We start from the raw sequence: 15,211 nt of genomic DNA, 5'->3' as shown, positions 1-15,211 counted from the left end.
AAAGGTTCTTCCAAAAACAATTACGTCATCCAAATAAATCAGGCACGATTCCCATTGCAATCCAGCCAAAACCAATTCCATCAACCGCTGGAAGGTTGCCGGCGCTGAGTGTAAGCCCATCGGCAACCGGTTGAATTGGAACAGGCCGTGCGGTGTACGGAAAGCGGTTTTAGGCTTCGAATCATCGTCCAGAGGAAGCTGCCAGAATCCCGAAAGTAAATCTAGTGTGGAGAAGAATCGCGCTCCCGCCAAGGCGTCCAGCGATTCGTCCATCCGTGGGAGCGGGTATGCGTCGGCAACCGAAACCTTATTAAGGCGACGGAAATCTACGCAAAACCGCAACGAGCCATCCTGTTTCTTAACCAGGACAATCGGTGCTCCCCAAGGGCTGGTAGAGGGAGAGATAATGTCGGCGGCTAACATGTCATCGACAGCCGATTTGACATGGTCCTTTTCGGCGGGACTCAACCGAAAAGGATTTTGGCGAATAGGCGCGCTGTCACCCGTGTCAATATGGTGACGCAGCAGGTGAGTACAACCCAAATCGTATTTATTCCGACTGAAAACGTCGGAAAATTCCTTTAGCAGCGATCTAAGCCGTTGGCGCTCTAAATTGGACAGGTTCGTCGATCCCGCACAAAGCGCGTCGAGCCACCCTTCATCGCCGTCCGAATGCGGGTGCGTCCGAGCAGCAGTGTCAATGTGGTTCACGGCAGGTTCCTCGCAGGGCACCGGCGTCGCGTGAGCGAGCACAGTCCCTTGGGGAACCACTACTGTCTGCGACCCGACATTGAGGACCGCGATGAAGGGATCCTCGTCCCCCCTTACGATGGTCTGGGCCGGAATTAAATGAGGCCCATTAACCCCGGCCCTAGACGGCCCCAGCACAACACCCTGATCCCCAACACCCTTAGCGAAGGGCCTACGAAGTTTAAGAGGTACCAGCATTTGTGTCCCCGGCGGCACACGCACTGTTTTTACGACGAACGCCGGTACCGTCGCGAACGCCGTCCGAGTCGCTACAGGGGAAGGCAGGAACGCCATACGTCGCCCCGACGGAAGCTCAATGCATCCTTGGTCGATCAAAATACGAATTGGCATCCTGCCCAAGAAGTCCGTCCCCAGCAGGCACGGAACTGCCAGTGAGGAGGAGACAAAAATCGGCCCCGACAATTTGATGTCCCCGATAGAAATTTGCGCTCGAATCTGTCCCACGATGCCGAGAGAGCCCCCGTTAGCGGCATAGAAAGGGACATTAACCGGTAGCAAAGGACGGCTCCGCACCGGTAGAATATTGTAAATTAGTTCCGAAATAATTGTCGCCGATGCCCCTGTATCGACTATGATGCGTACCTCCACCCCATCAATGTAACCGACCACGGCCGACGATCCCGACGCCGCGGCCACCACGCGATGGGCCAACACGGACCACCGCTCGGGCTCGATTTGAGTCCCCGCAGTGATCCGCGCCGGTCCATCGCAGCGCCCCACCGGCCCCCCGTTCGTTACGGTGCGAGAGTGTGCGACAGGTGGGTGCGTTGGCCAAACATGTGAGGTGCCGCGACTCGCCGGATCATGGTGCTGGAGCTTGGGAGGAGGAAGAGGAGGGCCGGCGTCCTGTCGAGGCGTCGTCCCCCGCTGTCGAGGAGAACGGCACCCCGAGGCGACATGGCCCCGGATGCCGCAGTTGAAGCACCGCGGGAGCGCCGATGGAGACGATGGACGGTCGAAACGCCTCGGCCCGTCCCGACCCGGCCGCGCCCCCGTCGTCTGTTGCCGTCGATGGTCGACGGCATGAAGTTCTTCTGACGGAAGGGTGGCTGCAGCCACCGCACGCCCAGCCGATGCCCTGTTTGCCTTTCGCCGCTGCTGCAGAAGGTTGGCGTGGAGGAGTCGCGCAGCCTGGAGGGAGGTCATTTCTGCATCCCCTTGTGCGATGACGACGATGTCGAGGTCGTCCGCCAAGAGGAGGATCTTCTCCGCGACCATTGCGTCCACGCCGTCGTCGTCCATGCGGGGAAAGGCTGTTTTTGCCAGCGCCAGAAGACTTGTCCGGAAGGCCAGAGGCGACTCTTTTTCACCCCGCCTGCGATCGTAGAACTGCTGACGGCATTCGGCTGAAGGTCCATAGACCCCGGCCAGCAGCTGTAGCGCCATTGGTAGTGTAGCCCGCTTCTCTTTTGGCGCCGACGTGAGTGCGGCGAGCGCGTCCCCATCGAGGAGCGCCGGCAGCGCGCAAAGGGCCTCCTCGTCGGACCACCGCGCCATCTCCTGATGGGCGAGGAAGCGTCGCCGGAAGCCGCCCCAGTCACCCTCCGCACCGATGAATTCCTTCAGCGGGGGCAGCCTTTGGTGAAGCGCAGCGGTCGATGTGGACTCCCGCAGGTTGCTTTCACCTCCCTTTGGCGGTGCCTCGGCGCGACTGGCCGATGGCATCGCCTGTCGCGGCAGCGATGACGCATCCTTCGGCTGCGATGACGCTGCAGCCCCGGCGACGACGATGTCGGAGCCGATGTCTAAGCTGGCCACGCCCCGAACAGCCGCGGCGTCCATGGCGGGAAATTCAAATTGTGAAGTCGCTGAAATGGCGGGAAAGTGCTCCGGCCGCCGGTTCTCCTCGCCCTGCGGTGGACCACCAGCCCCCAACCGCGTAATGCCTTCCAGTGTGGCGGCAGCGGCATAAAGTAGCTCCGCCAGCCGTTCGTGAGCCAGTCGTAGTGCATCTGGCTGCGGCCCCTCTCCATGCTGACGTCCCGGTGAGAAGGCGCCAGGCTCCGGCTGCACCCCATCTTGTTGCTCTGTCTCGGGCTCGGCGATCTCCGCGGCGTCCTCCTCTTGTGGTACCCTGGTCCGAGCTGTATGGCGCGTTTCCATTTTTACCACTTCTGACGCCAGATGAAGTACCCGTCGAGGACGCTTGACAACGGAGTTGAGGCACACGTATATTTATTTAACAAGTTGCCAGTACAGGACAGCCCTAGAGGGGGTAGCGGCCCCCTCACCCGTATAACTCAGGGAATACCCCTAGCTATCCATAGCCTATCCCCTGAGTCCTCCGCTAAGAGCTAGGGGAGGCTGTCTGGCCCGACACTGGTAATCGGGCTCGGTACCCGGAGTCCCAGAGCACTGGCTCTGGTTCACGGGACCACGCCACTGGCTCGAGCCTGATCCCGTGGGGCCCTGATAAGGGCGGCGATCAGGGGGAGTCCAGGGCTCTAGCTACGACGTCTTCCGACTTCTTAGCTTAACTATAACATAACTGACTAAGCCCATATAACGACCCCTTTTTATACCCAACCCTCCTTGAGGGGTGGGGCCCCGGGGGATCGTAACGCCGAACCAGCCCCCCCCCAGGGTGTCTGGCTCGGACGTCGCAGAGGGCATCTCCCTGTGCACACACGTAGCCCCGCCCACTGTGTTTCTTTCCCATAGGCTGCCATGCATAACGGCCCTCTCTCCAACGTCCCTACACATACACACACACATACACACAAACACATACATACACATACATACACACATACATAGACACACACAGACATACACATAAACACAAACACACATACACATGACCCGGCTTCGCCCGGGACTTGGATCCACGATGCCCCGCCGCCTTTGTCTCCCCAGTGACGATGTTCACACACGACAGCAGTTACGCGTTTGAGGCTGAGTGGACCTAGGGGAGGGCCAGGTCCGTTTCAAATAATCGTCAGCGGTGGTGGGCGTGAGTTGGAATCGAACTGGGGTCGCTCAAGCAGCTTAATGACTGTTTGTACAAAGAACATATAAAGAATCGATTATAATAACCAGGCTACAGTCCACATTATAGACTGCCAGTACACGCAGTCAGCTTCATAAGCAGGCTAGAGTGTACATGATAGAGTGGCAGTACGCTCACCGAGCTTAATAAGCAGGCTACAGTGTACATGATAGACTGGCAGTACGCTCACCCAGCTTAATGAGTATTTGTACAGTGAACATTAAAGTAATCGATTGTTGGCGCGTTGGGTTTAAAAGTAATATTAATAGCACACATTGTGGTGGGGGTGTAGTGAAGAGTAGGAAAAACTTTGATGAATTTACCTCAGAGTGGCGTGGTGGGTGTCGAGGCCTAGTAGCGTGCAAAGCCTGCGGCCTCGCCTAAAATTGTCGGCTTGGAAGAGGCAGGGTACGGGTGGCGTTCCTTCCCCCCCCCCTCAGCGCTCCAACAATACTGTGTAATGGCTATTATTTAATTAAATACGAAGCTTATGAAAGTGGCGAAGGCGTGGCTAGCCGTTGGCAGAAGCAACCGCCGTCCAATGAAACTGCAGCCCTTGGCGAAGGCGTCGCTAGCCGTTGCCAGGTCCAATGAAAGCGGCGAAGGCGTGGCTAGCCGTTGCCAGGGGCAACCGCCGTCCAATGAAAGTGCGTATGGGCCGAAATACACACACACACACACACAGACAGACAGACATGAACGATTTTATATATATAGATGTCATGCGGCGTTTGTGAAAATCCGGCGCCCTCTTCCCACCCAAAGCTGCATTACGATACACACCAGTCGTCTCCATGCAAGTGATGTCGAAATTGGAGAAATTGCTTTGTTGAGCAAAAAATGGCCCCTTGATTTCAATAAAAAAAGCCTCCCACATAATATAAGAAAAAAGTGTTGCTGCCTGACTGGCTGACACGAGTGAATAAGTGCGTGGTGATTGTGACGTCACCGTGCACATCTGCGTGATGACGCCACCCGCATCCCACGCGCTGAGCCGGGCTTCGTGCGTGCCCATGGGAAGCCGAACCCTCCACCCTCGGCCTTCCCTCCACACTCGCCCATCCCTCCACCCTCGCCCCTCCCTCCACCCTCGCCCCTCCCTCCACCCTCGGCCCTCCCTCCACCCTCGGCCCTCCCTCCACCCTCGCCCCTCCCTCCACCCTGTTAGTGAATCCCACGCATATTCTCGGACCAGTGGTGGATAAAATGAAGTCAGGGTCTGCCCTCTTAAAATAAGTGTCCGGTGATGCAACCCCGAGCCGCTAGTGGGAATGATATGAACATATTTAACACTCGCAAGGCCAGACACAAAACCACTGCCACCTGCCAGTTAAATAACCTCGTTTTCTGAGTTGACAAAACTGGAGCTCAATTATAGTACCGTGATGAGTCAATCGATGAGTTGGATTCATTTGTCCACGTGCACTTCTCCTTACACGATACACTGATTACTATTATATTGTGACGAGTCAATTGATATTGTGTTCCTGTTGTCAGTTGATAAGTGGATTCATTTGTCCACGTGCACTCCTACTTACATTATTCACTGATCACGATTGTTTGATTGTACTGCCGAAATGATGGGAATATTGAACACGCCCCACATTAACGATTTCCCGGCTGTGCTCTTCCAGTCCTAAGGATATAAAAGCAGGTTCGTCAGCATGGGGCAGTGAGTAGTGCATTATTGTGTGGTGTTGTTGCTCACGGGTCTGGTTGTAGCGGCCAGTCTTTTTGTTTGCCTGCCGTTGTGTGGAAGCGTCATCATGCTGGAATGCTTAACAGGTTTGTCTGGAACTCCCCTTTTTCAATGTTAACCGTCTTGTCTTTTGCTAGTCGTATTCAAAGTGTATCTTTTTAACAATGTGCTTTGGTTCCTTAAATTCGCTGGGCGTGGAGTATCTTACTCTACCTGTACTTTTACAATGCGAGTGTGTAGATCACCAATTATTATGAAGCCATGGGCCTGTAATTTATATTAACAATGTTTATTACGGACTCCGTGGCAAAAACACGCTGCACCCAAATTCGTATTGGTAGGAACCACCTCGTTCCACCAGCCCACAGGGGATTATTGTGTCCGTCCGTCGTGCATCTAAAAATGGGTGGGGGGTGGGAGGGGAGGGGCTGGTCACCCCGTGGTGCCCTTATAAAACTCAACGTTTAACCTACTCACGCCGGCTTGTACCCACCCTCAGTCGACCATATTTGCGGAATACACCACGCTGCTGTTGACCCTGACCATTGAACGAGCAAACCAACGTTCCTACCAGCTCCCTCCGCAGGAATGTGTATTTTAGGTCCGCTTAAGTGGTCCTGTGGGCCTGTTTGTTTATCCCTGATTCGTGAAGTAAAAGTGCTTTTTCGAGTTTGTTTACCATGATGTAGACTCCTCCATAACAAGGCAGATCTACGGATGTACTGCGGTGTAAAGCTGTTGCAGGGTTTGCCCCTTTGTAAAATGCTCTACCCCCACCTTGCTGTGCTGCAGGACACGTGGAGACTGTGTACAAGCTGACGGTTGCCACGGGCGAAACGCTGTTGTCGGGCACCATGAACTTCGTGTATGCAACGATCATTGGCTCGGCAGGCCAGAGCAATAGGCAGCTTCTGGACCACTTTGGACCGGACCTTTGCCCTGGGGCGGTGAGTGTCGCTTCGTCGTGTCTAATGGCTTTGAGTAATGGGTACTACACAATCGGCTTGCTCCGTCCTAGCTTCTGATTGAATTGCCTGACAAGTGCCAGATCTTGCATGCTGAGGAGGAAGACCCTGGGTAGTGCTGGAATGACCACTATGCAAAAAGGTTGTGGAATGGGCTGCAGGGATTGGTAGGCAACTGCTGAGAGCAGGCGAAGTGAATGTGTGTGCTAAAGTTCTGCTGTTGAAAGTGGCATGAAACGAACGTGTGCACCATCTTGATCATGTGGTTCTGATGTATGCAGTGTTGCCTTGGTGATTTAAGACTAGTTAGGGTGGGGGGGATTGCCGGAAAGTCTGTTTAATACCTTTGCGTACTACGTGGTGTGCATGTTCAATTTTATACTCGCATCAAAGATTTGGCTTTCCTACATCTAGAATGCTTTTGTTGTTAGCCATTTTCTTTTTTTCCCCTGCCAGATTGACATCTACAGTATTCCAAGCAAGCTTGACATTGGCGACATCCGAATGGTTCGTCTGGAGAAGGAGGCGTTCCTGGTGAACGACTCGTGGTTCTGCCGTTACGTGGAGGTCAACGCTCCGGGTGGCCGGGTGCACCGCTTCCCTGCGAACCACTGGCTCGAGCAGGGCTCCATGGAGTTGCGGGAGGGTACTGGTGAGATGTGGTGATCGGCTGTTCTCCATTTTTGGATGGATTTGATGCATTTCGAATAAATGCTCATGGACAAACCAGCATGATCTGGCACAAAGGTTCCTTGTCTTTTTGGATGTGACGCTCCCTTTAACTGATTTTCCACAATTCCATTGCGGTTGTGCTATCGGCTAGTGGTAATATGAAGCCTAAATTTGAAATCCCCTCTAGTGAAAATTGTGCATGTGAAACTACCTCCCTGAAGTCGGCAAAATCACCGATTCGTCTTTTTCGGGCCTTTTCAAATGCTATGCATATGGGCATCCAAGACCTCTCCTTCCCAAGTGATCCTTAATTCCAGAGCACAACGGTTCTCTCCCACTATACAATGCTCCTTAATGTAATTACAAAATGCTAGAATTAACTTTGCAAGTTGGGTACGTGCAACGAATGGTGTTGGGGCTACCAGATGCGTGTTTTGCACTTGCTTACACTCTTCCCATTGCAGGAATATTGCCACAGCACGAGACCTTGGCTCAACTGAAGGGAAAGAGGGCTGACGAATTGTCCGAGAGACGAGACTCCTTGAGGTGTGAGGCACAAGTTCTTCACGGTCTCGTGCTTTGCTAACCTGTGATCCATTTAAATTTCAATGCGAGTTACGAAATGAGCTACTAGGCTTCATTTCTTCCTTTGCCAAAAATGTTCTAGAAACAACCAAAGGTAGTTGGAATTGTCCACTCGCTTCTGGGTAGTTCGAGATGCTTAGAGGTGGAACTACGTTGTCCACCGTTTCTGTTCGATTATGTGCTCTTAATCTGACCATTCTAATTAATTTTTATTGCACTTTCTGGGATAATGAGCGTTTGCCCCTTTATATTATATTAGTTGACCAGCTGCTGATTATATTCAGACCATTTTTGTAATCTTTTGCCACCCATGTTGTGAGTAGGGTGTATACCAATAACCATGGCTTTGACGCCTTAAATATTGTTACGTGCTTTTGATTTTCTGCAGGTGGCTAGAATGGCATGCTGGGCTTCCCCTTGGAGTCGACAGCAAATCGTTCCTTGACTTGCCCCGCGACACCCGTTTTGATGATGAAAAAGTGCCGATTTCAACTTGTCTTTTCTGCAAAGGTAAAGCCACATTTGCTTGCCATATGACTGACCATTCTGGACATGTTCATAGTTTTGAATTCTGTTTTTTTTTAATGTCCTTGACCTGTGACCACTTTTGTACTTGTCCTTTAGTGTGCAAGATTTGGGTTTGAGGGTGTTCATGAACCTCGATGGAATGTCTTGGACGAAAATAGAAGACTTCCGTCGCTTGTTTATACGGGTCAAGAGTAACGTTGCAGGTGTGTACGGAGAGGGTGGTGTGGTTTTGAATGGTCAAACTAGGCCTAGGGTTAACTCTATAATAGTGTAGTAGCACGACACTACTGTATGGGGGCTGTAGGCAGGTGTCACGGGGATCGTATGGGGCATGACACTCTATGAACCCAACGGGACACGTGACCAGATGAAGGTGGGCCAGGGGAGTCACGTGGTTCGGGCCTACCTGAAGGATCGGGAAGGGGGGGCATGCCCTGGGGTGGAGACGGCCACGCTGGAGTCGTCATAAGTGAAGTGTGGACAGCTGGGGCTGTTCTGCTATGCTGCTGGGATGAAGCTCTCTGGACTCTGCTCGTGGACCCAGGCAGCGTTGGGCTGTCTTGGTCCAGTAATGTAGCATCCCCCTTGTGTTAACGTGGTAGCCACCTTTCACAAGTTAAGTGTTTTTAATTGTTACTACAAAAATGTCGGTGCTGCTAAGGTTCCAGTGTAGCCTGCATTTAACCCACTTTACACATGCAAACCATCTACGATCAGATCCTCCTGCATTTCACCTAATTTGTGCAAGTTCAAAATGTGGCAATGGAACACAACGGCTCCACACCATCCCCTCCAGTAGCTTCCCAAGCACTTTTTAATCGATTGCTTGACTCGATTTTAATTAAATGGTGTGCCGGTGCTTCTGGCTGGTACATGTACACAACTAGTGATCTGCGGTTTAAATGGCAGCCCTGTATGTGGCGTCTGTTCCACGTCTTTCTGCGATCTCCTGTTATGCAGAGTACGTTTCTCACCACTGGGATCAGGACTGGTTCTTTGGTTACCAATTCATGAACGGAGTCAACCCTGTTCTCATCAAACGCTGCACCAAGCTTCCTGAGAATTTCCCTGTCACCACGGACATGGTGAAGAGCAGCCTGGTCCGTGAATGCTCCCTTGAAGACGAGATCAAGGTGCTGTTAAGATCTTGCATTGCTTTCACTTGAAACATGTCTAGTAACCTTGTGCAGGCCACAGCTTCATAAGCTCATCGCTGCAGTATTGAAGATGACCTGTGGGATTGCCTTGTGCGTGCATGTTCACAGCATGGAAATGTCTACATTGTGGACTACCAGTGCCTTGATGACATTCCTGGCAATACATTCAACCATTCCAAGCCCTTCTACCTGGCAGCTCCCATGTGCCTGCTTTACGTCAACAAACAGGGGCAGCTGCTGCCTATTGCTATACAGGCAAGTTGTGTGTTTTGCACTCGTGCTACATTCTGGCAATGGTTAAGTTTTGCTGTCAACGGGGCAACCTATCACTCCTGCCCCAGATGGCCTTAGCTCGCACCTTGCCAGATTTGTTATCAAATTATGGCATTCGTGCATTGGCTTGCGTTAGTATAGACCAAGTAGCACTATCTCTTCATCCAAAGTATGATAAATCGTGGTTTGTATGACCTTTGGCACGTACATGGCCAACCGTATTGCTATTAAACAAAGTGTTTGGAATGAAATGTGTACGTCTCATCTTTACAAAATAGGAATCCAGTACATGCCACGAAGTAAACATCAGAAATAAAAAAAAGGTTAAACACTAACAACTGCATCAGTTCCAATGTAACAATATTCTGCTCTTCCTATCGTGCATCCATAGCTACAGCAAAAGCCATCGGACAACCCCATCTTCTTGCCGAGCGACTCTGCACACGATTGGATGCTGGCCAAGATGTGGGTTCGTTCCATGGACTTTCAGATCCATGAGGTTTCCACCCACTTGCTCCAGACCCACCTGCTGGCCGAGGTGTTCACCATGGCCACCTTGCGACAGCTGTCTACAATGCACCCTGTTCATAAGGTGAATCCATGGTTTTTAGCCTGGAGTTTATCACATGGGTGACTCGTAATTACAAAAATTGTCCGCTGCTAGCTTGTATTTTTAAGATGCATGCGGTGTTATTTGCCATCCTGGCAGCCCTTGCACTGCCTGTTTTAACCAATGGCTTCGTAGGGGACCTTTAATCTCTGAAATATATAAGATCTTGCCCAATACGTTGGTCATTTTTGGAAAGGTTATTTTTTTTACAATTATGGATTATCGAACCATACTTCCAGAATACAATTATCAATACTGCTGTTTTAAAGTTACTCGTCTTTGCTCAAAAAGATTACAAGGTGCTCCACCATATGCATACCACCAGATGCAAACAATTAAATTCCTTGTGCACAGGACTTGCCCTCCTTTAACAACTTGAGAGTCCATGCTTAAAGCTACAGCAAGTACAGATTAAGCCTATTGCCGTCTAATACACATGGTGATCTAATTTTTCCGACCTGCTTGTGCATAGCTCCTGTATCGGCACCTGCGCTTCACCCTGGAAATCAACGTGCGTGCACGGACGCAGCTTGTAGGCACAGGAGCCTTTTTCGATCGGGTGAGGGTTGTGTTTTTACGAGCATTTGAAATGAAGTGGCCATTTTAAGACCAGGCATCAACCTCGGCATTCTTGCATTCAAACAATCTTACTGCCCGAGCTGATTGTGTTTTCCATGACCTCATGCATTCCATTATTTAGCTGCATAATTAACTCCATCTTCAATCCATTACAGGGCCTCATCAGCCCAGTATTTCCAATGCAGTCTTTGACATTTTGATCACTCTTAACATCCTGCTAAAATACTACGCATCTACCTGCGATTCTCTGCACGTTTCTAAATTGTCCTAGGTATGCTCTACTAGCAAGTACTTCAACCTGTCCCACTATTTAATATGGATTTTGCAGTCCTAGATCTTTATTTGCTTTGTCCCTACGTTCGCTATACTAATAGTTAATAGCGAGGATGTGACCTGTTTGTTTCCACTTGTCTGCAACCTTTTTAAGCCACCATTAAATTAACATTTCGTGCCAAATGGTTAATCTCTCCCTCCCTCTTGACCATCCTATGCCTTCTCAATACACTTCCAAAACTGACCCAACTTTGAAGGTTTCCACCTTCTTAGGCTCGTTGGCATTACCATGCATAGTAACACATCCAAATACTGCAATGTCTTTCAACGGTGAGGCTTCCAATGATACGATCTTGTAATGTACTTGTGCAGGCCCTGTCAATTGGGGGCGGTGGCCATTTCAAGCTGGGCGCCAAGGTCTTGAAGGCGCTCGCCTACAGACATCTGTGCATCCTAAAGGATGTGGCAGATCGAGGTGTTGGTGACTTGCCCAGCTACTACTACAGGGATGACGCTTGCACCATTTGGAAGACCATTCACAAGTAACCAGAAGCATACTATACGCTGGTGGTTTTGTGCATTTTTCTGTGCACAACGATGAAAGTGCTATTGGCAAGCTTGTGCAACCTACTTGCAAGAGCAGTTTGGATACCAATTTTTCATTATAGGTCCAAAATGAGTTTACACCACCTAAGTTTAACTGCATTTCCTCCGTTCAAGATAAGTGATCCAATAAATGCTGCCTTCCCCAGGGTAGATGTTTTCCACAACTTGATATGTTTATCCTAAGCTCTTAACAAGAGCACGATACCAAAAATTTTGGACTTAATTTAGGACCAGGTCGCTTCATTTCCTGTAGCTTTTCTTTATAACTGAAAGTGCTGTTGCGTTGCTGTCCAGATTTGTCGACAAAATCGTTGCCATCTTCTACAAGAATAACGAAGATGTGATGGGTGACACTGAGCTTCAGGCTTTCATTGATGACATCAACCATGCCTTGCTGAGCCACCCATCCAATGGTAAGTGTCCTAGCACTGCTGCTGGAGGAAGGGATTTTGGTGTTTGCATGCTGGCCAGACCAGAGTGGAAATGCATTACCACACCAGGTTGTGACTGGCTTTTAGCCGACTATCCTGCTATTGCTGGCCACACAATGTTAAAGGCGTGCCTATGACTTGCCAGGAACTTGCAGGCAACACTAGATGACGAGTCATGTGCTAACGAAGCCACATGATATGCATAAACTTTTATTTTGGCCCATGGACCACTACCAATGCAAAGGTTTCCGTGAACCCCCCCCCCCAACCCTGGTTACAAAACATTAAATTGTAAATGCCAGTAATACACTGCATTTGCCGGCACTTTTTTCATGCAGCTTATCACATTTTTGAACGGCATTTAGATTGTGGTAGTTAACATTAGGATGTACTCACGTTCATATTAATTTCTGGATTGGTATATGGAACACTGGTCCCCTGAACCAGACCACAAACCACCGCTCTAGGCAATGGCAAAACTCTACTTACAATTTCACCGAACGATGGGGAATTCGAGCTTACAGGTTTTGCTGGCCAAGCATTGTATTTGTAACAACTTGATGGCTTGCTGCTCCTTTGACATCGTGTCTGTGCTGCAGGATTTCCTACCAAGTTCACCTGTGTGGCAGAGTTGAGTGAATTCCTCACAATGGTAGTGTTCCTGTGCTCTGCCCAGCACTCTGCAATCAACTATGGCCAGGTAACGTAAAGTCAGATGTTTGACGACAGCCCTTGCAAAATGATGTTCGGTTTATTGCTGACTTGGTCTAGTAAAAGAATAATGCTCTACCCACCCCTGTGCTGCAGTTTGATTTCTATGCATGGATCCCAAATGCACCCAGTGCCATGAGGAAACCACCTCCAACCACCAAGGGTGTGGTGGACATGCCCTTCATCCTGCAGACGCTGCCTGATGTGCAGGTGTCTTGCGTTTCCATGGCCATCACCTGGGTGCTTAGCCGCAGTGCTGCAGAGGTGGGTGCTTGCTACTGCCTTTGCAATTTATATTGAGGTTACGACGGCCTAAATCTTGAATTGAATGTTTTGTGACTGCAGGAATTCCTATTCTGTGGATATTTTAGTAAAGTCGTGTAGGTTTAAACAAACTAAAACGTTTGGCTTGTAACACGTATGCCTCATCCGAAAAGGGGTTGGCCTCTAGATAAACTGTTTTATAAGGGTTTGAAATGGGCATAGCCCAAGTGGTCAGCAGCATGGGCTATTAATGTTAATGGCAGTGGGTGACTGTTCTGTTGGTGGATTTTCACCAATTAAAAGATTTCCAGATATAAAATGGCACCATTTACAGCCAGTTATGACCTTTTTGGTAAATATTCTGTCCTGAAACGGCAGCCACTAAGCCCTGCCCAGTGTCTAACTTGCATTACGAATCTTTGAGGTGGGTGCACCCACACTTGCCCCAAGACACACGACCTTCTTATGGGCCAACTTGTGCAAGTTGTATACTATACTGATGCTGTTTCATGAAATGCGTGCAGAAAACCCTTGGAACATTCCCAGATGAACCTTTCCAGAATCCAGATGCCCTCACGGCCATGCAAGAATACCAATCCGACCTCGAGGTGATTACAAAATCCATTGTTGCAAGAAACGAGACTCTTCCAATCAAGTATCCCTACCTGAAACCTGACAAGGTGGCCAACAGCATCACCATCTAACTGATGGGGCTAATGTGAGGCTTGGATTTACTGTGCTTGCCTGCGTTGTCCTTGTGTACCATAGACCATATTGTTTTATATGGAGGCTGCTTTAAAATTCAGATTTGCAATGCAAACTTAGATATTTAAGTGCACTAATGTGTGAACCTTTATTTCCTAAAGACCCTTGCACTGGATGCAAGCCTTCAATAACATGTGGTGCTTTGGTAAATTTAAGATGGCAAGCAGTGCCAGGATTTCCTTTACATGTGTTGCACAACTTATTGTATCTTGAACTGTCTTGTGTGCACGTTGCAAAATGAGAAAAAATAAAAAAAGCTATCTAAACCTTTATTTTGTCAGTTGGAACATTTATATAGCTGGTGTTTATTTCCCTTTCAGTTGTAGGTTGGGCTGCCATCGCCCATGGATTCTTTAGGGCAATGCTACTTTTCCTTAGCTTTATAGCTCAAACATGCTTGCCACGTGTGGCGCTATAATGGGTTCAAGGGGAGGTGGAGACGACTTGTAGAGGCAACTTTTTTTTCTTTACAACAGTAACAATAGCGGTCTTGACAGACGGCAACCCCTTTTTTACCTCCTGCCTGGGGTGGTATGGCATCCAGGCTAGTGCCCTATCACCTGGGACCACAGCCTCTGACCTAAGTGCAACTGAGGGGAGGCGAAACTGACAGAACCCATACCTTGGTTGGGACCACTGGCCCACTCTGTCCCGGCCATCACGAGGGCAGTGGGTCTAGGGGTTCCGAGGGTCTGAGGCTAGCTCGTCTGCTGGCTTCAGCTAGCTCTGCTTCAATCTTCAGACTGGCCCTGAACTCGTCCAGAGGTCTGGCTTTCATACCCATGCCTTCCCTTCCAGAGTTCCGGGGGGGGGGGTCTCGATCCGAGAACACCCCCTGAGTCATCGCCACCCGGCATCGCACTTGTATTGCTGCTGGGCGGCAGAGGCTAGTTACACAGGGGTGGTCACGCTTGGACATTGGAGGAAATTGGCACGTCGGGTGATCGAGACCGCGGCGGGTTCCTTGGCGGTGTCGCTCTATCCAGGGAATTGAGGTTTTGGTGGACACGGGTGCTTCTGCCACTTCATATTGGATGTAATTTTTGACCTATTGCTGATGAAGAACCAGCTTGTTAGGCCGGTAGTAAACACATGCGTCACGAACGGTGGTAGTATGGGTATTATAGAGCAGGTGGAGGTCCGCGTCGAGATTGGCAAGATCACAGTTGTTGGGCCGGTACTGATCTCGGACACTGGCAGTGCCCTTTTTTAGGCACGAATTATCTGTGTGGAGATGCCATTGGGCCGCAAACATTTTTTTTTGCAGTCCCCCACACAAGTATGGTGGCGAATGTTAGTCCAGGCCCTTGCCAGGGACTCTGCAAATCCCGCC

At 50.1% G+C, this 15,211-nt stretch overlaps 1 protein-coding gene across 1 annotated transcript in view; it reads left to right on the top strand.

Moving 5' to 3' along the window:
• Positions 1 to 13,817, top strand: part of LOC133357468 (polyunsaturated fatty acid 5-lipoxygenase-like) — a 59,745-nt gene extending 45,928 nt beyond the window's left edge. Inside the window, exons 2-15 of the mRNA XM_061575413.1 lie at positions 6,252 to 6,406; positions 6,881 to 7,076; positions 7,561 to 7,642; positions 8,070 to 8,254; positions 8,314 to 8,412; positions 9,170 to 9,342; positions 9,475 to 9,621; positions 10,031 to 10,231; positions 10,722 to 10,808; positions 11,474 to 11,643; positions 12,002 to 12,120; positions 12,738 to 12,838; positions 12,946 to 13,113; positions 13,638 to 13,817. Of these exons, the coding sequence (XP_061431397.1) occupies positions 6,252 to 6,406; positions 6,881 to 7,076; positions 7,561 to 7,642; positions 8,070 to 8,254; positions 8,314 to 8,412; positions 9,170 to 9,342; positions 9,475 to 9,621; positions 10,031 to 10,231; positions 10,722 to 10,808; positions 11,474 to 11,643; positions 12,002 to 12,120; positions 12,738 to 12,838; positions 12,946 to 13,113; positions 13,638 to 13,817 (2,063 nt within the window). The remainder of the gene's footprint in view (positions 1 to 6,251; positions 6,407 to 6,880; positions 7,077 to 7,560; positions 7,643 to 8,069; positions 8,255 to 8,313; positions 8,413 to 9,169; positions 9,343 to 9,474; positions 9,622 to 10,030; positions 10,232 to 10,721; positions 10,809 to 11,473; positions 11,644 to 12,001; positions 12,121 to 12,737; positions 12,839 to 12,945; positions 13,114 to 13,637) is intronic.
• Positions 13,818 to 15,211: the final 1,394 nt, after the last annotated feature.

Source organism: Lethenteron reissneri, chromosome 58, assembly GCF_015708825.2.
Source record: "Lethenteron reissneri isolate LAM-NWPU_2019-01 chromosome 58, ASM1570882v1, whole genome shotgun sequence".
NCBI lineage: Eukaryota > Metazoa > Chordata > Hyperoartia > Petromyzontiformes > Petromyzontidae > Lethenteron > Lethenteron reissneri.
Note: the sequence above shows the minus strand (reverse complement) of the source record. Positions and strands in the feature narration are given on the sequence as shown.